Source organism: Lycorma delicatula, chromosome 7 (genome assembly GCF_047948215.1).
Source record: "Lycorma delicatula isolate Av1 chromosome 7, ASM4794821v1, whole genome shotgun sequence".
In the NCBI taxonomy this organism is placed as follows: domain Eukaryota; kingdom Metazoa; phylum Arthropoda; class Insecta; order Hemiptera; family Fulgoridae; genus Lycorma; species Lycorma delicatula.
In genome coordinates, this window is record NC_134461.1 from 80,435,298 (window position 1) to 80,463,278 (window position 27,981).

Here is a 27,981-nt window from a genome sequence, read left to right on the forward strand (position 1 = left end):
AGTAACAGTTAAAGAGGGGTAACGCCTTATCCTTGTTGATTCTTTCATTTGCGAAGGGGTTGCTGTTAAGTTGACAACTTGTTCTTGGTATTAGAATATCAAAATGAGGGAAATAGTTCACATTCAGGCTGGTCAATGCGGAAACCAGATTGGAGCAAAGGTAATAAGTATTACTTTACGTAGAGACTATTTTAAATTATGATCTTTAATTAATTTCAGTTTTTCATCTGGGCGTTTTTTTTCTTAATTACATGTAAATTTTGGTTGCCTGTATGCCTACTTTCGTGAATGATAAAAAATTTTTTCGGTTGCCGATTAGAAACTACACATTGCATCAAGTTAACATACGATATTTTACATATGCCGGCAGCCGAGAAAATGGCTGCCATATTACCAAAGTTGTAAATTACAACTGTACATATTTAGCGAAGTTATTTCTAGTTACTACATCAGCACATATTTGAATGTGATGTTTTCTAATAAATCTAAGCTAGTATATTTTTTAAAGTTGCATTTAAAGCCGCTCATACCTCCATCGTTTGGTTTTTATCTAATGTCACTTTTCTTTTACCTATGTTAAAATTAATTATATGGAAGCATTATTTTACATCTGCAAGTAGGAGCTGTAAATTTTATTTCAACTTCGCATTTGTGATAGTTTTATTGATAATTATTAATTCATGAGATTTTTTGCACTTAAAATTTTATTTTCACCCATCCTAGAAGCAAACATTTTTCTTTATTGCTATTAATTTTTTTTATTAATACCGAATGGTTAGGGCATCGAACGCATTGCAGTTGGCCCGGTACAGACAGGCTCAAAATTATGCCGGTTTTTGCCGGCAGAGATTGCTATCTCGCGAATCAATTTAATTCGTAATTATTACATACATTAAATGTGAAGTTTTCCATATTTAATGAAAGCTTAAATTAATCTTTATTACAATCGGTTATTACAGTTACATTGTGGTTTTTTTTTAAAATTTGTAACGCGTGAATTAACCAGACATCTTTCGTTGCACTTTAAGTAGGACCAATCGTGATTACGAAAGATAGAAGTAAATTGATATTAAAAAATTTATTCTTTCCCATATTTTTTTTTAATGAATATAAAAAATCATTACATTTTAAAGGGGTCCATATTTATTAAAAAAATCTGATGTGGACACTACATGACTTGTATGCCTATTAAATTACATATGCACATTTAAAAAAAATGAAAAGTACATAAAATTTTATTTCATAATAACTTCTAATATTTTTTCATACTTTTTTTTATTTTTATTATTGAATTCTTTGTAAAAATCTTTTTACAATCTGAGGTTAATAAATACGTCAGTAATATACAAATAATACATCAGTATACTTAAATTAAAAATTAAAAAAAAAAGATGGAATTCGAACCGATGCGCCTTCCCCTCGTAAAATCCAAATATTTCATTTAAAGTTTTATTTGGCTATATAATTCTGGAACCAGTGAAAATAAGTACTACTTATTATATATCGTTGAAAAGCTCTCAATGAGGTTGTATTACGGCAGTTAAGAAAAAGTCGATTGCAATCAAAAGGGGAGGTGCACAACTAGATGTTACAACAGTCCTAAATCTAAAATATCAACATCCTACAGCTAATCGTTTTTGAGTTATGCGAGATACGTACGTACTTACACACCTCACGCCAAAACTAGTCAAAATGGATATTTCCGTTGAATTCTGAAAACCGAAACTTTTCGCGATCACAATACTAACTTCGTACAATGAAATAAAAAATACCCTACAATGTTATTAATCGTCGATTAGCATAAAAATCGTGTTAATTTTTTTGACATGTTTATTTGTATATTCAGTATTATGAAGTTTATTTTTCTTATAATATAAAGTTACAATTTGCCTTTTATTTAAAATATAACAATTCAGTATTCCATGAAATCTCATCGTGATTTGGTTATTAAAATTATGCATAGGTTTCAAACGACCTAATTTAAGATTCTTGAGTTTTTTCTACGTAAATAAATAAGTGAATTGATAATACGGATTCTTGATCATTCTAAACTTATGACATGGGATTTATGACATTCAAAACTTAACTAGTAATAGAGAGGTATACAACATTTAAATGTATTGTATTAAATTTGATTTGCCCAAATTATTTGTATAAAAGAAAAGACCATGTATTACTATATGTATATATTGATTAAAAATAAAACATCTAAATAAGAGAAATTCAACAAAGGCAAACCTATTACAAAAAGTATTAAAAAATAAATCCGCTTTGCCTGTGTGTCCTGCTAGTCAAAATCATTCCATAAAGTAATGTGTCATAAAATATACAAATTAAGTCGGTAATTGAAGAAAATTCCTTTAGTTAGGTTCGCTTTGTACGTGTTAAAATATTGAAGCTATTGCGCGTTTTTTTTGTACGACTATCATCAAAATAGAATTTGCCTATGGATTTTACTTGTTGCCTGGACTGTACAGTGTAATCTCCCGCCAGTTGAGCTTATTTCTTAACGGAAATTTTTTGAGCGCCAATATTACCGCGTTAAATTTTCCGTTACTGACCTTCGGATAGCAATCCCCCGTTATATTCCCCCGCATCGTTAGCAGATTTAATACAAATCGCCCAGTTTTTGTACTGGTGATTAGGATTTGATTATCTTACTAATTTCTCTTTGTTGAATTTACACGCAATTTTTCATTTATTGTATCTGTCAAACAGCTTTATTTGTTAGGATTAAAAGTTGTAGAAACTAGTGTGCATTAAAAACTGGGTTTTGTCTATGAAGTAATGATTTTAGAATTTTTTTAAAAATAATAATTTTTTTTGTGATGAACTGATTTTACTTCATCTTATTTCAGTTCTTATCAAATGCATAAATTAATACACCTGGTTAATTCAGTATTGTTCTTGATGCCGCAGCATCAGTTGTATTTATGCGCATCTTGTTCTGCGCACCAGGTGCAGTCTAGCGTCACCTTTTTTCTTTCCTGCTCCTTTCCTGTCTTGCGTTCAGCTGCAGTTATTCGTCCCACTGTTATCTGGTGTTCGTCCCTACAAGTTATTAATCCAAGAAACCTTTTAGCAGTTTATTCCTTTCTGGTAGAATTGTTCCCTGTTCGTGCCAGTATATCCTGTTATTATCAATATATATCCGAGTTATTATGTTATCTATTTTATTAAGAACAAATTAAATAAAACTATCCTACTGGAGAGAATTTTAATTTCCCTTTGTTTTGATTAAACTATCAGGTCGAATCTTAACTCCTGCTATAACACTAGCTGACATTTTGAAATTTTAAATTAATTGTTATTCTATTCGTGTTTGAAAGAATGCTTATTTACGGTCGTTAAAACGACCGTAAATAAAAAGAAGTGAAGCCAACTGAATACAGATTCCTTTATTTAGATTATGGAAGAAAAGTCGAAGGAATTTTTTTCGTTTCCATTTGCATACATACAATGTATTTTAATTGATGAAACAGAATTTAAAATAAAATAGGCCAATAATAGAATACAGTTGTGACTGTTGTATTGACTATTGTACGTTGTGTCCGAAAATTGAAAACAATTAATGAATAAGTTCAAATATAATAAAAGTTGTTAAAGTTTAATAAAGTTTTAGGTGTATTTTAATTTTAGAAAAAGATAGTTCACAATTAAAACAGTATTACTGAAATTTTTTCCCAGTGAAGAAAGTAAAGCTTGTAATCAATCGCTTTTTTATTACACGCACTAATTTACGCTAGTTTAAGATCTCTGTTGAAACGGCATAGGAACTGACTCGATATTGTGAGGGTTTTGTTTTCAACATATTTTCCAACTTAATTTTCGTTGGGGAATAGGTCAGAATAAATCTGTTTGACGTGGTAAGAAATCAAGTTTATTTTTTACCTCCGTAAATGCCGCACATGTAAAATTTTTGTCTGTAACTTCTGCATATATTTTTAATATTGGTTAGTTTACGGAAAATAGATTAAAAAACAAAAAATAAATATCAAATTTTGAATGATGTGTTTTGATCTCTAGTCGGAATAAAGGTCTAAACAAAAAATCAGTATCTCGCAATAAAATATGTAAATAAAGTTATTGAATCTTTTTACTCTTAATCAATTAGAAAGTCTATTTAACGGACGAGAGATTAACTATTTACCAAAGCGTGCCGAGTGATAATCTCAGTGTAATTATGATCCATTAAAACCTTGCTTTACAAAAAAGTGGTTACCAGTATAAATAACCTTATGACATATTGAGTTAATTGTGATGTTTTCTTCTCTACTTTATATAAGAATGTTTAAAGATTATATTCAGTTTTTTGAGTTATTACTTATTCATATGCGCCATCAAGTTGTGAATTGATTATTTTCGATTATGTATTAACCTATAAATAATTTTCTTGGTTTTTCATAATTTACGGATTTGTTATATATATATATAGTTATAATAATGGTTTTCCAATAAAAAAAGGGAAAATACTTTTTACCTATGGTATTTTACTTTCTTAAAAAATATTTTCTAAAATTGTATTAAGTTAAGCAGTTCAGACTCTTGAAAGACTGTAAGTTATGAATATTACGTGTAATATTAAGAAAAACAAATATTAAAATGTACTAATATTCTTTTAGAAAAAGTTTCTCATATTTTTATTAAGCTCTAATGCCGAAATTTTACTCATGTTTTACTTTTGTACGTAAATTACAGTAATAAAACTTCAATATATTAGATTTATGGAATTTTTTCTCCGCGTAAGAGTAAAATTCAGTCGTTGATACCCTTATAAGTGATCCTATGTTGTCATTTTTAAACGACTGTTATTATCTTAACTTTTATATCTACATATAATTATCCCGATTTATGTATTATACTAATTTTAACTTTTATTAATGTTATTTCAATGACAAATTACGTGTAATCTTAATAGTACAAATTAATTTTCTTTTCTATGGAGTTGAAACATTTATTTAGAATTTTAATACATTTATTTAAATTGGCTTGTATAAATTCTAATACTCCTATTTCCACTGTTAATATTTTTAAGCCATTATTTCGCCGGATTTTTGTTAATTTTTTTCACCGAAGTTTTTCTTGGAAATTAGTGCTAAGTAAATTACGAACTACTTGATACATCAAAGATCGAACATGACCCTACATGATATTTAAATTTTTTTCCCTTTTCAATGTATTGTTCACATTTCTATTGCGAGAGTGAATAATCTTATCACAGTTATTCAATATTCCTGTCTGAACGTGAAAACCAATCTGTTGTTTTGTTAACGTAGCAAATGTATTTATTCTGTACTGTATATTGCATAAACCGTGATTCATTTCAGGTTTGCAACCTACTCTTAGTTCATATATGGTCACATGCGTTAAATCCTGAAGTGTTTTTTTTTCCGTTGCGCATTTATGCATAAAATAATTTTACGTAACTTCCAATTATTTTTTATTTTAAGTGCGTTGTGTTTACAGCTTTCCCGTATTCCGTGTTATTATTTGCCAGTATCATTTTTGCAAACATTTCATATAACGAAGTTTCTCTATAAAAAACTGGCGGTTTATTTTTATTTTTTCTCATTGTAAGAATGTTCGTCCAATTATGTCTTTTGTTATCAGTCATGCAGTTGTTGTCAATTGGTATTCTTTATTCCTTTGTGACAATTTTTATTGCATTTTTGGATGTATCTACATCCAAAATACTTATACGTTCTGTTGCTCCTATGCTGCAGCAAATCAACACACTCGTAGTAAAGTTGTCTTCAGCAGGTTTTCTTAGATTAAGGTTCTCGACGTGAAACGTCTTTAAAATCACACCTAAACATACGGGTTCCGTAACAGAAATACATCGTCCTGCCTTAATAACTCTGTAAGTATTAGTTTCAGAGACGTAAATGCGGGGTCATTTTATAATTTACGTGGTCAGCTTGCCGATACGACTTTGAGGTTGTTACTGAAGAGCGGGTTGGCGGGGAGAGGGCACAGGGCAGTTTGACCAAAAGTGGCGCTCTCGCTCATTTTCACTCAGTGTAGCTCACGACTTAGGCGTGATAGCGCGGTGATTCTTGTGTTTGTGTTAGGGTTTATTGAGAGAGATCGATTTAAGTAATATAAGTGTATTTTGGACAATATATGTAAAAAGTTAAAGTAAACTTGTAAAAAAAGTAAAAACTGAATATGTCAGCCTCAGCCCGCGCAAAAGCCAGCCAGAAATATAAATTACGCATATCGTTGGAAAGGGGAGGTTTTGGGCCACGCAAAGGTACTCCAATGTCCGGTGCCGAGTGAGCGAGACTTCGGGAACGTTGCAAAGCTTGCACAGCCCCCTCGGTGAACGACTATCGACGGCGCGAGCACCTCTACCGCTGCTTATTATGCCTTTTGTCTCTTAGTTCTCATATTGCAGACCAATATTGAACAGAATTGTCAGATATTAGTCGAAATAATTGTCACGTACCCATTCAGTGTCTGTTTTATGTTAAATTTAAAATTTAGTTTGCAGTCAGTGTCTCGTTTTTATTTCAATCCAATACACTAAAAAAAATCACTCGCTGACATACAGACCAATTTATCTGTAGTGATGGCCAAATGAAGGAACTAAAATTTTCTATTAGAGACTCAGTTTTGTTAAAAAAAAATTCGATGGTGGCTCTCCCATTTACCTCTACAGACAAGTTGGTCGGTCTGTAGCTCGGAGGAACTTCATCCAAGGTCTGTTGCGTTTCAAGTTAAACTAACATTCGTGCGCCGCGACAGCCCTACCCGATTTAAAAAAAAAAATATTTATTGTTTTATGTTTTGTTTTTAACAAAAAACATTTTTCCCCATGTATGACCTGGACAATTTTTTAATGTACTAATATCTTAGGTATTTTTCCTTGCAAAGTATACCACGGGTATTTTTTTCTTTATGCATATAAACACGTATCATTTAAAGACGTATCTCGCCATTCCGATGAAAAGAGAGTTTAAGGGAATGAATTATGGTACTTTTTTAACCTAGTTTCTATTTCTACATCATTTGTTATTCTGTTTCATTTAAATAATGAAATTTAAAACCAGCAGTTGAGTTTATATGAAACTGAATTACCTTGTACCACTATTTATTAAACACGTCTGTTTGTAAATTTCTGTTTTGCTTCTATCTCATTAACATTTCAATGTTAATGTAATCGGTCATTTGACCAAATTATTTGTTGTGACCTTAGTTTAAATTCAGGTTGGTTTTTTTTTATTATCGGGTGATAATGTCTCAGTAATTAATATATAAGGTGTTTGTTTATAAATCCTATACAGCACCAAAAGGTATGGCAGACGAGATGGAAGTTAGAAATTTTTTGATGAGTTGTCATCTTTAGAATTTAAGATACAACTTAATAATTTTATCCATTGCTAGAAGCCCCGATTTTACCTATAGTGCTATCAGTAGGATATAGTCCTAAAAGAGATCCCTTGACCGATCTGTTTCCACCAAACCATACCAATATCAAGAAGACATTCACAACGGATTGTTATATCCTTAGCATATAAGCAGTAGGTGGTTATTTAGAAAATAAGAATCATGATGAGGTGAAAGAGTAGATACACACATTCACCAAGTTCCAGATACTGTGAGCCTCATGAGAACAGGATCGTGCTCCCTCTTAGGAAAAATCCCTCATTCGTAATTACGTGGCGGCTGGTAGTATCTAACTGAGGTCAAATCTGGCTGGAATTTTTTGGCATAGATAATATAATTAATTTTCATCCACAATGTAATTTAACCAAAAAATTCATATACAGTTATTCTCTACTCTAGGTAATGTATTTTTATTTAATGTACCAGACAAGTTACAAACCAGAACTATTTCTTTGCATCTACATCGAAATATGTCTGTTATTTTCTCTTGGATAATTTATAATGTTAAATTTTGTTTATAGACCATTGGATTATATTTATTAGAATATACAGAACTAAAAATAGTTGAAATATGCTGTTGTCAAAACACCAAGCTGTATAACAGTCAAGTACGCAAAGTTTCTCATTAAACCTGATTAGTCATTTCATTTGTTGTCTGGTAATCATATTTAGGTACACACGCTCGCATTGTAGTATCACGTACGCAATCACAGTTTTCCTATTTCATGCGATGAGACGGGTACTTTTATAAATGAAGGTGCATGTTTTTATAGCAATTTTGAAATAGATTTTCAGTCAATGTTCTGGCAAATTTAGTTATTTTGCACAATAAAAATGTTTTAATTTGCAAAATAATTATTGTGTTTTCTAATGTTAGAAAAAATGTATTTTCTTTGTTTGTCGCATCAGTTTGAAAACTGATATAATTAAGGCAAATATCGATTTAAAACATTAAAAAAGTGATAAGAGTAAATGTCTTGACATTTTAGTTTTTTTTTATACAAACACGCTTTTTATTTAAGAAAATGTTCTTTAATTTAATTTTGGTCTCCATGATTTATAATTTAAAACGTAAAAAAAAAACAACTTTCGTGCGATTCATTATATTCTATGTTCGTATTAACCCTCTGCAATCGAGTGAAACATCTACATCTCCCCTCCCGTATCTTATTCCCCTTTATATAGTCCTTGGTCTCCGCCCAGCACCACGTCCTTTTTTTTATCAACGTACAGTAGAGAACTTTTAAGTAACTGCAGCCGTTCACGCTCCAGCAATTTCCCTGCTGCATTAAATACACTATATAACAGTATTGTTATTAATATTACATGTCCTTCATTACACGCAAACCCTGTTTTCTTATTTTAACCGATACAGTCGATTAGGCGCCGCCGCGTTCGAGCTGAACAATGACCTGTTTTTATATATATATCCTAACCTTACGTAACCTTCCTCCCCTCGCATAAAGTATATTTTCTTTATAGTTTTTATTGATTACACTCGTGATTGCGTTCTTTCACGCCATATAATAAATGATATTTATAATGTTAATAGTAGGCGCCAGTAATTTCATTGAAGTCGTGTGATAATTACATATTAATTTTTTATTTATTTGTCATATAAATAACGTAAACCGTCCAAATTCGTTGAATTTTAGAAAATTTGGCACTTTTATAAAGTTTTTTCTTAATTAAAAAAAAATGTAGGACAGAATTCGAAACTTTTCAATTCATGAAACCATTAATTTTACTCTAGAAGAGTAAAAAAAAATTATTGCTATCACGTGACTTTATAATCATTGAATAAAAATATTTACACAGTAGGTCTTTGAAGTTTCCCATTCTTTTTCCTGTTTAGCCTCCGGGAATTACCATTCAGGTATTACTTCAGAGTATGATATGTATAAGTGCAGTCTTGTACAGTTTCAGTTCGACCATTCCTGAGATGTGTGAATTGAAATCCAATCACCAAAGAATACCGGTATCCACGATCTAGTATTCAGATCCACATAAAAAAAGTAAAACTGCCTTTACTAGGTCTTGAACGTTGGAACTCGAATTCCAAATCAGCTGATTTGGGAAGACGCGTTCACCACTAGACCAACCCGGTCGGTCTGGAAAGTTTTTAAACTAAATTTCTTAGTCGGCCGCGTATGTTGTGTTCATAAGACCTTATGCGAGCTTGCGACATGGAACAGAGAAGTGCAATAAAATTTTATGTTCGACTTCATAAACCTTTCGTTGAAACTTATTCTATGATACAGAAAGCTGTGATGTAGCCGCATCTCGTACTACAACATATACGTGGTGGAAGCGGTTTGAGGACGGTACAGAATTGTTGGATGACGACGAACGAAGCGGGAGGCTGTCAACAGCTGTTTACGATGAAAACGTTGCGAAAGTGCTCGCACTCCTGTTTAAACAACCTCATCTTACCCTTCGGGCCATAGCAGAAGAGCTAAACATCGGTAAAGACACAGTACGTACAATTCTAATTAAAAATGATTCGCCGAAAATTGTGCCCTCGTTTCGCGTTCCACGCTTCTTGACCGAAGAACAAAAACAGATGCGTTTTTCTTGCGCTCAAGACTTCGTTGAAATGCCGATAGTAGCGACCCGGAGTTTTTTGCAAACAATTGTAACTGTGGATGAAAGCTAGTGCTTCATGTATGATCCGCAAACGAAGCGTCAATCCGCTGCTTGGTTGAGTCCTGGTGGAGCACAAAGATCGGCGAAAGTCAGGCAGCAAAAAATCAAGAGTAAAACGATGTTGATAGCATTCTTCGACAAGAACGGCCTGAGTCATCATGAGTTTATCCCAACTGGTCAAACCGTGAATTCTAAATTCTATTTGGAAGTAATGAAACGCCTGATGCGTCGATCCGGCCTATTAGCGGGTTCTGGGCAATAAATATTAAGATTTTTTTCTACCTCAAACTAAGCGTGTTGTTGCGTTTATTTTCTTGAATCATTCTTATTTATTATTAATGTTAGGTATCAAATTTTATAATGTTGGAAGTAAAATTGAATTATTAATTTAATTTGAAGTAATAGAGAAAATAAATGTTAAATTTAAATTAATTATGGCCAGATCATATCGTATCATCTAGTTTTTCAACATTTTTTATTTATTTGTATTAAATATATTTCTTTTTGAGTGGTATAAAAACTTGATTACTGTATTCAGAAAAAAAAATTCTGGAGAGATAATGGCTGGAAGCTCGGTTAAGTTTAGGTTTAAAATATGAAATTATCTGCTATCCAAGTATGATTAAATTAAAATAATCCTGTGAGGTTTGTTAAAGTTTTATCGTTACTTTTGTGCTACTCGTTTCACTTCAAAACATTTTTTCATATTAAAAAAATATTTTGTACCGTCTGTAATTTTAATGTTTACAAAACCCAACCTTAATATAAGTTAATTTTGGTACAATAAATAAATGTTTATAGGGTTGTTTTACAATAAAAAACCTCTACAAATTCTATTTTTTTTAATTTACTGAACAGCTTATTCCATTGCTATATTTTATGTAATATTTAATTATGTAAAAAAATTATACCTTACAATTGATATTGTTTCAAAAATGTGAATATGTATTAAAAGTATTTCAATTCAGAAATATTTATTGAATAAAATTAAATAGATTTTTTTTTATATCAGGTTAAAGTTAGTTAATTTAAAATCTAAATATAACATTTCTTTATCGAGTAAGCTGTTGTATAAAAATATCTATACATATTTGGTTGTTGGTAGTTAACAGACGTTTTTGACCTCCATATTCATCATCCATGTACTGGTTATATATAAATGGAAATTGAAAGAAATTACTGGACTGTACCAGTTGACTTCTAACTAACGTGACTACCTTTCTACCATCACTACTACTGTACTTCTGATGAACTTTTGGCCTCTTTTTTATTTCTCTCTTTTTATAGCCTAAATACTTAAGTTAATATTTTTTTAACAGTTACATATTATTGTATTATGTTCATTAACTACAAATACTACATTCTCATATTTAGAAAGACTAGGTTGATTAACTGTTCATTGTGTCTGAATACTTATCAGTATTACTATATCTTTCAAATGGATTTTTATGTTCTTTTACATTTAACCTTTCAAATCAATTCACCTTTCAAAAATATTTTCATACCATCCATACATTCAAAATCAAGACATTTTTGATATGCTGACTAGTTAGATCTAATTATGATTAAAAAAAATTGATATCTTCATTATCCTTTGTTTAAAATGAAATTGTATTTTCTCATCGATTCAACTACACTACACATTTACATTTAATAATGACAACAGTAGCTTTTCTTTTAAAATTGTTTTATTGAAATAATGTTAATTGGTTATTTGCTTTGGCAAATAAAATTAAAAAATTTCATCTGCATCTTTTTAAAAAATATGTTTTGTTATACATAATATAAAATTGTGGTTGACTTTGGATTTAACTTTTGCTTCAGATACTAAATTAGAAATTTTTTTATTTGTTAGTTGAGCAAAATAAATGTGTTAAGTCATTGGAAAGCCGTTTAAAAAAAAACATCCCAAACCAAGTTTACTACTAGGATAAATGAAAAATAAGTGATTTCTTGTTGCCTTCTTCAGTCGCACGTGAACAACACAGGAGTTGGCTGCAGTTAATATTTCTCGGAGGAACCTAAATCTGATTGGTGCCTTTTGTACTTCATGTTTTTTTACATGAACATAGTCGTAGGAAAATAGGTATCACAGCAGTTAAATGATTAAGACTGGCCATTCTAAAGCAACAGATTAATGAACCCCTGTGTATTTTGTAATGGTGAAAAGTGATTTATTTTAAAATAATTGCAAAAATAAAACTTAAGTTGTACATGATTTATTTGTAAATAATGCAATAAAAATGAATGACTTATGAAAGTGTTTCATTTAATTAGTGGTGGATACCTTTACCTTTCAGGTAAAGGAATTATATTTTTTGTATTATATTGAAGTTTTCTAAAAGCTAGTATCAATCTTTTATATTTAAGATTATGTACAAGACTGCAAAGAATGTAGGATATTCTTTAAAATATGGTAAATTTAATAAATAGTTTCATTGAGATTTGTGATCAAACTCACAAATAGTGATCATTTTGAAAAACGTAATTAAAAATTGATAGATCTTTCCATAATTTTTTTTATGTAAAAGTTCCTTTTTCCTCTTACTAGAAATAATTTTGTCTTGAAGAATAAGAAATTAACAAAATTTTCTACTTCTGTTATATTTGGTAAAAAAGAGTGTTTTCCTGCTTCAGAAAAAGTTGCTTCAATTAAGTATCAAAAGAAAATAATACTGAGTGACTTGAGTGAGAATGTATAATTTCTGATAAATTTAAAACTATTTTATTAATAACAATTGTTTAGACATTTACAATATAAAATCTGCCTCCAGTCCTCTTTTGATTGAAATTCAAATTACTGGTCTACTCTTACAAAAAGGCTTCGTGGTCTCTAGATTTTAACTACAATTGATTTAAGCACTGTTTCCGTATTCCAGAAAATAATATGTTTCTATTTTTAGTAATTAAATTGTATTTCCTTTGAAGTCAGGATTAATTAAGGTGAAAGTCATGAGTACATGATGCTCTAAGTGTTTTAAAAAAATGACTTGTGCATTCTACTTGAGAAAGAAGTGACTGTCTTCATAAAAAAATGTTTTTCCCTTTAATAAATGTTTTATTTATTAATGTTTAATATTACATATTAGTAGTAAATAATGAAACCTAATAAGTATGTGTTAATTTCAACGTTTTTATTTTTATGTATTTAACACACATTTTTATGTATTTAAAAAAAGGCAGGATGTAATTTGATTATAAACATATTGTGAAATGTTTTATCACTTTCATATTAGTCTTTTAAATGTGAATTTGAAGGAGTGGCTTATGAGAAGGTACAAATAAAATTTATACATTGTTTATGCTAAGTGTAAAGAATATTTTGTTTTTGTTTATTTTTCTTTCAATTTATTGCTTTGAGATTTTTATTTTTCTTTTAAAATAATTTTCAAGTGTGATATAGTTAATAATTTTGACTTAAACGAGACAAAATACTGTACGAGTAAACTTTTAGTTTTATATAAAGGGAAAATTCAACTGGAGAACTAATTATGTGAATTAACTGAAGAAAAATTGTAGTGTGATAGGTTTTTAAATATTTTTGAGGGAAATTAAGTTTTGTGTATAGTGAGATTATTTTTATAATTGAAGTATGACATTTCTTAATAATAATACTTGTATGAAGTACCTATTATTAGAATTATTGTCATGAAATATTTCTAGTCGGTAATTGTTTACAACATTGCTGACAAATTTATTTCTTGAAATAACTTGCATAATTCCTTTTTTTTATCTTAATTAGATCGTGATTGATATACAAAATGGTTAAAAAAAATTTTGACGTAGTACTTTTGTATTAAAGAATTTCACCCTGTTAAGTTACTGTGTACGGTAAAAAAAAAAAAACTGACAACACAGCTGTACTTTCCGTCACGCGCTTTTTTTTATGCACGGCTTATACACGCATACATACAACTTAATTTAATATATTTATCATTTTATTTAAATATAATATTTTTTGTTTAATTTGATGATTCTAACGCGCCCGCGCATACCGTGTTTCATTCGTGCGGGTGTGGCGGTACTACCAACCACTTTAAATCGAGAAGTTCGTTAGAACTTCGCCGTTAAGTGTCAGCAGAACTTGAATGACACGACGAAGTCAATGAATTATGTATACACTTTTAAACATGACCTAACCTAAAAGTGAAATGAAAATCGGGGAAAAAATTTAGAAAAATAAGCATGAAAACATATAGATTTTTTTAAATAAAGATTACTTTCAAAAACTACCTCGATTTTGTTAGACAATTTTTCTTCCATTTGATGAACCTAATCTCACTTTTTCCTCAAAAAGTTGGGTTTACGAATTGTGCCGCCTAGGTAGCAGTACTTGATTGTACCAGGTAGCGTACAAAAACTAAAAGAAAATATACTACAGCTTTAATAGTAAATACTCTTACGCGAATGAAAGTATTGAAGATGAAACAATTTTTTTAATTCCCATCATTTCATTAAAAATAATAATAAGTAAAAAAATAATAAAACACAAAAAACACGAACAGTAGGAAAGTGTTGCATATGTGGCAACAAAGATTTGTTACATAAAACAGAAATAAATTCGATTGGTAAAATTTTTTTCTACAATTGGAACTATTTAAACTAATTGGTGGAGAAATAAAATAAAGTTAATTTAATAATATAAAAAGTGTGTCCACGGATACGATAACAAATCGATGATTACAGTTACAAAGTAATAAGAGCATATTACATCACAGATCTTCGATTCGTGAAGGTCTGTACTAGTTCTATTAAAAAAGGAAAATAATGGTATGAAGCAAATACGACTAAAAAAATTGGCCGAGAATTTAAAAAATGTATGTTCTTCTAGAAAGGCAATAAATTTTAATAATAAATCCATAATCAGTAATTCGTAAAACAAAGGAATAACTAACAAAACGCAGTGATATAAAAAAATACAATTAAATTGTATCCGTACAGTAAAAATTTCGCAGATATTCGTAATATAAATCAAACTGTTTTTAACAAAATGAAAAATTTGGTGTATTTACTTTCCCTTAAAGTTATAGCGCTAGACGGGAGAGTAAATTTACTGTAATGATTTGCTATTTTTGAGTAATTGAGTTGTAGAAAGCTGAATAATAAAAATTTGGTTACAAATGAACAATATGATTATTAATTTTTATCGACTTTTTAAAGAAAAGTACGATATTACTTTCAGTTGCATGGTGGGAGTGGGAGGTGAAATTGAATTTTCTTTACGTTTTGAAATATAAGTACAAATATACCATTCATTTAAAATGCATTTTACACACACACACACACACACACACACACACACACACACACACACACACACACACACACACACACACACATGCACACATGCTTATGTATAAAATTTGTGGTTCGAAAATCTTCAAAACTACTACTAAATCGATTTCACTGAAATTTAGATGTGCTGTAGTAGTGTATCAGAAGATTGGATGTGAAAATTTCATGAAAATTGGTTGTCATTTTTAATTTAAGCCTTATTTTCATATATGCTTGAGCAGTGATGCACAGTGGTTAGTGTTTAAAGTTCATGCTTTTCTGTAAGGATGTACTTGTTAATCGGACGTATGTAATGCATTGTACTTTGAATATCAGCCGATTTCTGACAGTGAAATAGTGAGGGTGTCGGGAACGAAAAGTTGGCCTTGCACAGAACTTGTAACAGTTTTTACAATTATGCGAGTAAATATAAGCCTTAAAATTCATTGGTGTGTGAAGCGAAACTAATTAATAGTGATATTTTTACTTGAACCGAACAGAAATTCTGTTTTATTCTCATCGTTTTTGAATAAATATATATATATATATATATATATATATATATATATATATATATATATAAACTTCTGGAATAGAGAACTGAACAGATTTCCTATCTTCAAGATTTATATTAGCGTCGTTACTTCATATATATACTAAGTGATCAATTACCTTGAAAAACTGACAAGCAGGATTGAATGAGAAAAAAATTAACAAAACTAATATGTCTTGCTAAGCAATTTATTCATTGTTAAAAAGAGGTGAAGGTGAAACATCTTGTAAATATAAATTAATATTTCTTCGGTGATACAATAGCAAGACTATACTCCAGTTTCACTGTACCAATTTTTTCTGAGGTAATTTTATAGTAAACAAAAAAATGTGTAAATTTAATGACTAATTCATTTACGGCTGCCCAAAAAGAATAATATACTTAGGGTGTATCTATGTTCCACTGTAAAAACCAATGGCTGAACCGATTTTGATGTATTTAGAACACTGCATTGGAATCCTTATGTTACCGGGAGTGTTTTAGGCATTTATAAATATATGCAAAATAAAGTTAGAAAATAGAATAAAAAATCTGATGTTGACACCACACATGACTCTTTGTACGCCTGTAAACTTATTTCATTTGAAAGCGAGATACGATCCTTCAATTCTCTTTAAAGTGGATAATTACACAGCTGCATTGTGGTGCACACCGCATTGAATAAAATTTTTTTGTGGTGTCCGTATCAGCATGTTATATTAATTTTGATTACATCACCCAAGTAGTATGTGATGTGAGAACGTGTCGGATTCGTAACCATCGACGCATCGGTTCGAATCCCGACTTCATGTACATATTTTTTAAAAATTATAATATATTGATCTATTAATTATTAACCATTGTAAAAAATTTTGAATTGAAATAAAAGTAAATAAAATTTGATTTCGCTAATAACTTCTGACTTTTTTTTTTTACATCGGAAGTTAACAATTATTAATAAATCAATATATTTAAATTTAAAATAAAAAAAATGCCTTCCTCTGTGAGATCCAAGTATTTCATTAATTAAAATTTTATTTGGCTATAACTCTAGAACCAATGAAAATAAGTACACTTATGATATATTGTTCTCAACGAGGGCTTATTACTGCAGTTAAGAAAGTCCAAAATCCAAATATATTGGATTTTGGTCTTTTTTTGAACATTTTTGGCCCAGTCGATTTCAATCAAAAGGGGAGGTAACAACTAGATGTTACAACAGTCCTAAATACAAAACTTCAACATCCTACGGCTGATCTTTTTTGAGTTATGCGAGATACGTACTTATTGACGTCACCCCGAAACTAGTCAAATTGGATTCAGGGATGGTCAAAATGGATATTTCCGTTGAAATCCGAAATTTTTCGAAATCACAATACGACCTCCTTACTTCGTACAAGGAAGTAAAGATCAATGATTTTTTGATGGGTAGTACGTTCGATCGTGTGTGAATGTTCTTGTTTCTTATGTATGACTACCCAAAAAGGAGTGTAATGTATTTACGGTATATGTATGTTTGTTTCACCATAGCAGCACAACAGACGTCCTGACGTGGCATTGTTCTGTAATAAATACACAACACATAAATATAAGTAACTTATTTAAGTTAAAATTAGCAGGAATGTGGACAAAATTTCATCAATATGACTATTTTCAGTTTTTGATTGTCGCGTTTATTATTGTAATGGGTGTTTATTGAATAATTATGTATAGTATGGTTAAAATATATATTTTCACTAAATATTGAGATGGCTGATGAAAATTGAATTAAAAAATCGAAACATGTAAATTAATAATTAGTGCAATTAATAAAGTTTCATCCGCATTACTGTTAATTTTCACTTAGATAATTCTAAAAAAGTACCTCCTACATTTTTTTTTATTTAATATTTTTGAAGTTTCATAACCATGTGGATAGCTTAATTAATCAATTAAAAAAATTAAGCCCTGTAAAAAAAAAGAAACGTTAAATTTTAATAGAAATTTTTCTCATTCTTTATTTTAACATCTATTTTACCAAATTTTAGATAATTGTAAATTAAAAACAATTTTAGAAAATTTTTTATAAAATTAATCAGCTACAAAAATTATAACTTCAATTTTTTAAATATACTTTAAACTATAATTATTATAAGTAACTTTAATTTTAACTTTTAATTTTATAAATGTTATAATTTATTTTACAAACTTACATTTTTATTTTCAAAGAGCCGTTCAATACTTCATAAGTGCATAGAATCAAATGAGAACTGACAATTTAAATTTGTAGGTTAAGTTGATTGTTATTGAATGCACGTGTACACATCATTAAAATTCATTAAAAAATAGTGCACCTTACAAATTTGGACACTGTATATTTTTTAATTACACTTTAAAAGAGTATTTCAATAAATAATAATATAATATTCTCAATAAGCGCACAATTCTAGCAGACTCTGCAATGCTTCGCTATTGCTAGATTTGAGTATACATTTAGATTAAATGAACACAATGAAAGTTTAATAAAACCTTAAAAATTGAACATCAGGAACTTCACAAAATTTAACCTTTCACTAAAAGTCAGAATGTAAATAAATCCAAATGGCAAAACAACAGCACTACCTGTCGGATTTAATTCACACCACACTCTCTAATCACAGTATTCGGTGGAAAATAAAAATAATTTTTTAACGAAAAGAGTTGTGGCTGCAAAATCATTACAGTTAATACTGAACATTAAGAATTACTAAACATTACGGAATTTCATAAAATTTAACGTTTCATTTTTTTAAAAAGTCAGAATGTAAATAATCCAGTGGTCAGAACAGCACTACCTATCAGATTTAATTCAAACTACTCTCTAAACACAGTAGTCCGTTAAAAATACGAATTTTAACGTAATAACAACACTAAGCTACGACGCAAGTAACTGATATGCGAAAACGCAACAAAATAAAAAAATCCTAGAATCCGATCACAGCATCAACTTCCGGGTCTGATTGATGCCAAAAATTTCTAAAACGTGGTCGCAGTGCTGCCTACCGGATCCAACTGTGAACCTTAACCATCCCAAGATCAACACATGAAAAAAAAATTCTATCTGATCAAATTGTGAATCTAAACTAAATCATTCTCGAATCAACATAATCACATACACAAAATTCCATCAAAACCAGTTCATCTGTTTAGGAGGAGTTCAGTCACATACACATGGACAGAGGAAATATATATATAAAGACATATTTAAATAAATTATAAAATAAAACGATTGTACTTGCTTAAATACTATCTATAAAATTGGTCACCCACTTGTTTTAATTATCTCATTTTACAGAGCAATGTTTTTTGGTTTTTTTTTGGGGGGAGGCAGTCATGTTTATTAATTAATATTTTTGTATTAAAAAAAGAATATTACTAAATATATTACCACCAATGATATTTTGGTGGTAGATTCTTTTTTTGTAGTTCTTATATATAAAAATGGATGTTTGTCAGCCCCGTATGCGTTCCTGTCATTCATCCAATTGCGATGAAACTTTGGTGAGTTGTGGGCACACCTGTGAAGGTTCTGAATTAGTTTTAACCCGCTAGCTAGGTTACGCTTGGGGTCGTGCTATTTTGAAAAATTGTATTTATAATCCAATTTGGCTCATTCAGTATGTGTTACTTACATGGGAAAAAATACATCAGGAAAAATGGACCTGCTAGATGGCGCTGGGGTTGAGATGTTTGGAAAAATTGCATTTATGGTCCGATTTGGTTCATATTCAGAATACATATTAGTTACATGAAAAGAACAATTTTTTTGCAAAAACTACCCGCTAGGTGGCGCCGGTGTTGAGATATTTATGAAACAAATATATGTACAGACTTTCTTCTTTTATATATATATATATATATATATATATATATATATATGTAAAAGGCAATGTTCGTATATTTGTCTGCTGTAGACTAAACCTTTGTTCAACCAATTTATGTGTTGGGAAAGATAGAAAGGGTGGAGGGTAAAGGAAAAGCGGTGAAAGGGAAAATTTTAAAAATGAAGAAATAGAAAACAGAAAAAGAGTAAAAGTGAAAGGTTAAATTTTGTGAAGTCTTGTAATGTTCAGTTTTTTAATGTTTATCAAATTTTCAATTGTGTTAATTTAATCTATATATATATACACACACATCTAGCAATAGCGAAGCATTGCTGGGTCAGCTAGTACTTGAATAAAAGTACGAGTTAAGTCAGATGTTTAAGATAGATGCAAAACTAAAAATTACATGTTTTACTTCAGTAGCACATGCAACTTTTTTTTTTAATTATAGTGAACATGTACTAAAGTATGAAATTCACTCTAGTAACTTAAGGTTAGTTTAGTGTATCTCCTTCTCCTTTTTTTTAAAGCAAGATTAATGTGATGTTTTATTATTTTTATTGTAATACATAAAGTAAAATGTACAACTTATAGCTCTTGTAGACTATGTCATTACATAGCTCTCATCTAGTAATACTTGGTAGCACATTAATTGTTAAATATGACAGTCCATGTTACACGTTTATTGCATTATCTTGGAAGTAGCATGACTAGTCAATGCTACTTTGAGGATGATAGTTTGGTTTATATTTGGGTCTAGTTATGGCCCAATTGTTTTTCAAAGTGCAGATTGGTTGGAGTAAAGAGAAGGCTTTGAGTTCATATGAACACAGGAATGATAGATTTATCGCTAGTAAAGATATATGAATTTTTAAATATATAAGAAAAAAATTAAAAATTTTTTTTTTTTTTTTAATTGTTTCAGTTCTGGGAAATCATATCAGATGAGCATGGCATTGACCCGACCGGCGCCTACCATGGTGATTCAGACTTGCAGCTTGAGAGAATTAATGTTTATTACAATGAAGCTTCTGGTGGCAAATATGTTCCAAGGGCAATCCTTGTTGACCTCGAACCAGGTACCATGGATTCTGTTCGATCAGGACCATTTGGACAGATTTTCAGGCCAGATAACTTTGTTTTTGGACAAAGTGGTGCCGGAAATAACTGGGCAAAGGGACATTATACAGAAGGAGCAGAACTGGTAGATTCTGTTTTAGATGTTGTCAGAAAGGAAGCAGAAAGCTGCGATTGTCTTCAGGTTTGTTGTAATAAATTTTATCCATAGTAAGCTTTGTCCTTTCTAAATGAAGATTTTCTTGTTTTTCCTTTTCCTAGTTGATATTTTTTAATGACTTTATTTGAACTGCATATCACAGTTAATTTTCTGTTTACCTTAGATTTCTAAATTAAAATAAGGAGCTTTTTATGTGCGAAATAAAACCTTTTCATTCAATACATTATTTTTTCTCATTTGTTTTGTTATTACAATTGGTTCTCAGAATTATTAATTGCGTAAATTAATGACTGCTTATTATCTAATTTCTTCTTTTGCAGTAATCACTGTATTCATACATAAGTGAAATATGCTCTTATTCATTTGGTGACCAGTGTCTCTATAATGATTCTTTGTATTCATAAGAATTATTAGTATGCACTGAAATTTTTTCAGTTTCAATTATTATTGTCACTTAAATTTTATTAATAATTAGGTACTGTGTAGTACTAGATTTTTTTTGTTGTAATTATCCTTATATAATTCTTCCTCTTTTTGGATATAATTACTATTATGTTGAAATTCAGTACAGCTCACAATGTACTGTTTCTAAATATAAAATTAGATTTTTTTAATTGTACATTAAAATTTGAGTAAAACCCCAATTTATAGGTTTTCACCCTAGCTTTCTCAAAACCTATTGCAGATAGGGTTGTGGGACCAATTTTATTGATTTTTTAAATCAAAAACCATAAGTTTTAGCCACCCTTACTCTTAATGCCCTAAAAATTTCAGTATGATTTCATTTCACCCTGGGGTAGCCAAATTCCAAGCAAAGTCTTTCACTAGCCTGAACTCAGAAATTAAGCATTTTAGGACATATTTTTATATGAACTATTCCATTATTTTCATGAGTAGAACAGATTATGAAAGTCCTGGGGAACTTTGTGATACATCTCTCTCTCTCTCTGTGTGTGTGTGTGTGTGTGTATACACACACATACTGTTATAAGAATTTTGTTTTAATTAATATAATTGTGTTGTCTCCTTCAGAATTTAAGTTTTTGATGGAATTGAAATGGTAATAATAATACATTTAAACAGGAATTAAACTTTTTTTATTTAATCAAACAAAATTTTATTTTTTATTTATCAATGAATATAAGAAGAGTGCTGCATTATTAATTTTAAAAATTAGCATCGAAAAATGATATATTTTGTTAGTTATGGAAGTAACTGTTAAGGTTTTATTTTTAAAACAATTGCATTTAAATAACTTAATTTTTGTAGGAATAAAATTTTATGTTTAAATTCTCACAATTGTTAGGAGAAAACTAAGCTGTCATTCATACTTGACATATTTTCAGTTCCTTGTTTGACACAGATAATATTGTTGAATTAGATTTTTTCTCTTTTCCATTCTGTCTTTTTTTTTTGTTTAGGTCAAATATTATGTTTTATTATACTATCCATTTTAAATATTTTTCTAGTTTAATATTCTAATCTAATTCTGAAATATCTAATACATAGCATACATACTGTCGATAAAAGAATACTAGATCGGTTTTTTAATTAGAAAAAACATTCTTGGATCTGTATGTTATGTAATGATAGGGCTCCTAGAGCCAAAAATATTGTCAAAGAGATAGCTACTTACTAGTTACCTAGTAATACATTTATTTTTATGTGAAATGAGATTGTGTAGCTTTTTGTTAATTTCATTATCTCATTAACCAGTTCTGCATATGCAAACTATCCATACTAGCCCAATTTTATTGATTTTTTTTTTTTGTCTTCAGTCATTTGATTGGTTTGATGCAGCTCTCCAAGATTCCCTATCTAGTGCTAGTTGTTTAATTTCTGTATAAAGACATATATATTTGTGATTAAAACATCACAAAATATAGGGCAAAAAGTCACCTGTTATTTATAAAGATTATACTTTCCCTATATTTTTGTATGATTTTTAAAAATGGTTACATTTTGTACCTTATATGATATATTAGTTGCCTTTGTTACATAGGTAGATGTATAGTTTTACTTTTTTCTTCTGTTATAAAAAATTAATTAAATTTGTTATATGCTGCAGATGTATTGTGTAACACATACTAGTTTAATATAAAATGAGGAGAATCCTTTTTCAGTCACTTTCTAGATTCCACTTCACACTCTTCTTTATCTGTCCTACCTTTTCTTTAGTTAAAAAACATTTTGAGTTAATTGAGAGAAGAGAAACACTTTTCTCAGACGCTGATGTGTATGATAATTTGTTATTTTATATTGTACAAAATTAAGTTAGGTAATGTAAAATTATATACTTAAATTTTTGCATTACATTTTAAGTATGTTTAATGATTATAATTAAAAGTTAATTAAACCATCCATAATCAATAGTTATAATTGATTATAACCATTATGTATATATCACTTCCTTATTTTTTTTAGTAAATAAGCCACAATAACAGCAAATCAAGCTGAAATATTTGTTTTACAATTTTAAAAGTAGTTACTGTGTATACTGCAAGTATAGAAATAATGTATAAATATGAATAAAATAAGAATAACTTTGTTTGAATTACTGCTAATTTTGTGATGAGTTAATTTGCATAGTTTTTAACTATTTTTTTCTTTTTTAACAGGGTTTCCAGCTTACACATTCACTAGGAGGAGGTACTGGTTCTGGTATGGGTACATTGCTAATTTCTAAAATTAGAGAAGAGTACCCAGATCGTATAATGAACACATATTCTGTTGTCCCATCACCTAAGGTAATTAATAATTGTTGAAAATTACTTTTAGGTTTTAAATTGCTGCTTATTGACCACTTATGGTTAGTGTACATGATCCTTAGTGAGGATCATACTGGTATTATTTCACGTCTCATATTACTTAATTTCTTGTGATTATATATTTATTAAACATTATCTTCAAATAAATCTGTTAAACAGACTTGGGGTTTTATAGTAATCTTAATGTAATAAAAATAAATTTGAGCTGAAGGATTCATCTGGATTGAAAATTGATTTGATAAAAAGCCCAAGGCTGTTAACACAGTGTATTAGGCTAACACTTCTCAGGTAACATCTGATTCTTTCTCAGCTGAAAGCATACATTGCTGTGCAATATTAATGTACTGTTTGAATAAACTAGTTTGGCAAAAGCTATACATTGGCAAATATTAGAGCCTTATGATTGCATTTGTAGTAGTATATTGGGGTTTTTGGTAGATTTTACTTAATAAATCTACATTTAATGATGTTTTCTTATCTTGGCTTAGAACACAATTATCTTGAAAATAAATTGTATAAAACCATTCTGGATTCAGAATAATTTAGATATTAATTTATGATTGTGATGAATATAAGTGGTGATTGTATGTGCGTGCTATATGATCCCTAAAAAAGTTTGGCTAACAAGTTGCTGATAAAACAATGTCAAATTTAGCTAATTCTTGTTGGATATTTAAATTTAAAAAAAAATAATTAACCTAACCAAGCCAGATCTAATGCAGCCCAGAAATGTCTCCAAGTATATGAACATTGAATATTTTATTTAAACTGAGGGAAAGTTTTAGGAAATGCTGAAATTAATGAGGAAGTGTTGTTACCAAACCTTTTCATTGTTAGGAAAATTTATACAGAGAACTAAAGCAGCATGGAGAATCAGTAAAAAATAAATTATATTTAGTTTGAGGAAATTAAATATTGTGTGTAAAACTAACTAGAGAAATGTTGTGTAGGATGAATCAAAGAGGATAAAGGAGTAATAATGCTAAGAAAAGTTAGTTAATACTTACAATACAATAAAGTGGTACTGGATCAACTGAGTATTTGCTTATAATAAATGCTTTTATACAATCAGAGCACATTACAACTTTTTTCTTAGATCTATATATGTAAACAAATTGAACATATAAGGTCTTCTAGTCCTTGAAAATGATTCATTTCTGTTAACAATTAACAGATCATAATATGCACATTGTTTTTGCTACATAAGTTTATATAATGAGTATAAGCAATAGCTCAAGCCCAGAACATCAGTGTTCTGTGCATACTTTGTGCATTATCTCATTAATTTTTTACTGCTCAACAAGCCAATTGGAAAAAATTTCACGATTTCATTCTGTGTACTTCTGAATAAGGCAAGGTTTAATTAAATGTATGTGTGTGTAGTACTGAATTGGTTAATATGTGTAGGGATAAAGCACAATTTTGTTTTATAAGCAGCTACTACTCCATTTATTTCTATTTAATTTGGTTTTTCTGTGACCACTTTGTAACTATGAAACAAGATGTTAAAATTATGATTTATTTATTGAAGTGTTGTTATTGTATTTCAGGTATCTGATACAGTGGTTGAACCATACAATGCCACATTATCTGTCCATCAGTTAGTAGAAAACACAGATGAAACATACTGTATTGATAATGAAGCATTATATGACATCTGTTTCCGTACTCTCAAGCTGTCAACCCCAACATATGGTGATTTGAATCATTTAGTGTCCCTCACAATGTCTGGTGTTACAACATGTCTTAGGTTCCCGGGTCAACTAAACGCAGATCTTCGTAAATTAGCTGTCAACATGGTACCGTTCCCACGATTACATTTCTTTATGCCTGGATTCGCACCTTTAACATCACGTGGTAGCCAACAGTATCGAGCTTTGACAGTTCCAGAACTTACTCAACAGATGTTTGATGCTAAGAATATGATGGCTGCTTGTGATCCAAGACACGGTAGATATTTAACTGTTGCTGCTATTTTCCGTGGTAGGATGTCCATGAAGGAAGTTGATGAACAAATGTTAAATATCCAAAACAAGAACTCGTCATACTTTGTTGAATGGATTCCAAACAATGTTAAAACGGCTGTTTGTGATATTCCACCTAGAGGATTAAAAATGTCAGCAACGTTTATCGGTAATTCAACAGCTATTCAAGAATTATTTAAGAGAATTTCAGAACAATTCACTGCCATGTTTAGACGTAAAGCTTTCCTTCACTGGTATACCGGTGAGGGTATGGATGAAATGGAATTTACTGAGGCTGAATCAAACATGAATGATCTTGTCTCTGAATATCAGCAATATCAAGAGGCTACTGCTGATGAAGATGCTGAATTTGAGGAAGAACAAGAAGCTGAAGTTGATGAAAATTAAACAACATACCAGAAATTTCAGAATTATTAACATTACCTTAAATGTCAGAATCCTGCTGATAATGATATTAATATTTCATTACTTAAAAAAACCAAGTAAAGTGGAGTATTCCATTTCCAGTTTTATTGCATTTATCTTTTTTTACTTTTTATACTAATTACTTCTCAGTTCTGTTACTTTATTATAAATTGGTATTCACAGTTAAAAGGGAAATTTTTCGTTACTACAGTGATTATAGTTTGATAATGCAGCTGTTTGAATATCAGAACTATTAGTATTCATTTTCTATACTTAAAAATTAATTTGAAATGGTTTCCCTTTTCTGTCAAATAACCTGATAATGTATGTATGTATAATTATTTTTTATTTAATTTATAAATATTTTTTTTTATAATTTTCTTTTATAGAAATAATGTAGAACCTTACTCTTATTGTCTGTTAGTTGTAAAGAAATAAACAATTCATGAAAATATCTGTGTGCATTTATCCTATGGTATCCTTAAGAACAATTATGATTTATTTATTTACAGCTTTCTTTTAAATTGAAACAGAAATTTTTAACTTTATAAGTAAATATTTACCAGAATGGAAAACAGTTGGTGGTTTTAAACATTTCTTAGCTTCCTTGAAATATTTACTGCCTGTTTCTGTAATGTGTATAGCATATTATAAATACTCATTACAAATTCTTGAATTTAATATGGCATATACTTGCAAGTTCTTAACCACTTGTTCCAGTTATTCATGGTTAGATTTACAAGTCTTCAAAATTTGTTTGCACTACCTTACCATTGTACAGGATGATAGCAAATATCCTTTTTTTATTGTTTGTGTTATATAACCTTTACTAATTGTAAAGATATCAAGGGTTAGTAATCTTAACATGTTTATAAGTTCTATACTTATAATAATTCAGGACTACAAACATGTAGGTCAATAACAAAAAACGTGTACTTCTGTCAGTCTTCAGTTAAGTGTATAACGGATTTACACTTTGTTTTCTGATTGATTTGCACTTTACAAATTGTGCTTTAATATTGGTCACAGAAAACAACTACAATCTGGCAAAAAGAAATTGGGCTGTGCATTGAGTATATAGTTAGGTACAAGAGAAATATATCCATTGCTATAGCCCAGAAATATATCATCAGCGATATATCCTAGCGTTTGATGTTGATTTATGTAAACATTGCTTCAGATAGCCACTTTTTAAGTAACAGATTCACTATAATTTTCTTTTTAAATTTAAATAGTATGTATTGTTTTAGTTTAAAAAATAGAAAGTTATGTATTTCATTTTAAGTAAGACCATATTCATAATGGTTAATCAAATAAAAAATTTCCCATTTAGTGGCCAATTATGTTTTTTCTCACAAGATAGTCTTATGTTTGAATATTTAATTTTTTTTATGTAGTGATGGAAGATGAAAGCTCAACAGAAATATTTCTTGGCGGTTTAAAAGCTTAAATTACTGTTCCCTTCTAATTTAATTTTTAATAGTTTAAAAAAAGTAAAATTGTGTCAATTAAGTTTCATGGAAGCATTAATTAATTCTTAGGATCCACGAAGGAGATAATTCCTAGAATGTTTAGGGGGGGGGGGCAAATGCCTTCTTTTTAATAGATCCTTCCCTTTTTAACATAGGCTAAACAGTGACTAACAAAAATATTTGAACTTTCTTTTTCAAACAGCAAAATTATGTTATTCTGGGCTTATAATTTATTGCTCATTTCAGTAGTTTATGGAAATCAATTTGGCTAATATTGTAGTAAGAGGTTTACATTAAAAAAAAAGTTTGGCTAAAATATAATCATTCAATTTTATTATGCTTTATTTCAAAAAATATTTTTCGGTTAATTTTATTAAGTTGCTGGCTGATATGGAAAATTTATGACTTCTGTTATCCCCCTTGAAAGAACT

The 27,981-nt window shown here is 29.5% G+C and overlaps 1 protein-coding gene across 1 annotated transcript; it reads left to right on the forward strand.

Moving 5' to 3' along the window:
- LOC142328409 (tubulin beta-1 chain) lies at positions 1-26,532 on the forward strand. The gene is made up of 4 exons (XM_075372122.1): positions 1-160; positions 20,609-20,944; positions 23,539-23,667; positions 25,239-26,532. The coding sequence occupies exons 1-4, from the start codon at positions 104-106 to the stop codon at positions 26,058-26,060; spliced, it is 1,344 nt and encodes a 447-aa protein (XP_075228237.1). The 5' UTR covers positions 1-103; the 3' UTR covers positions 26,061-26,532.
- Positions 26,533-27,981: the final 1,449 nt, after the last annotated feature.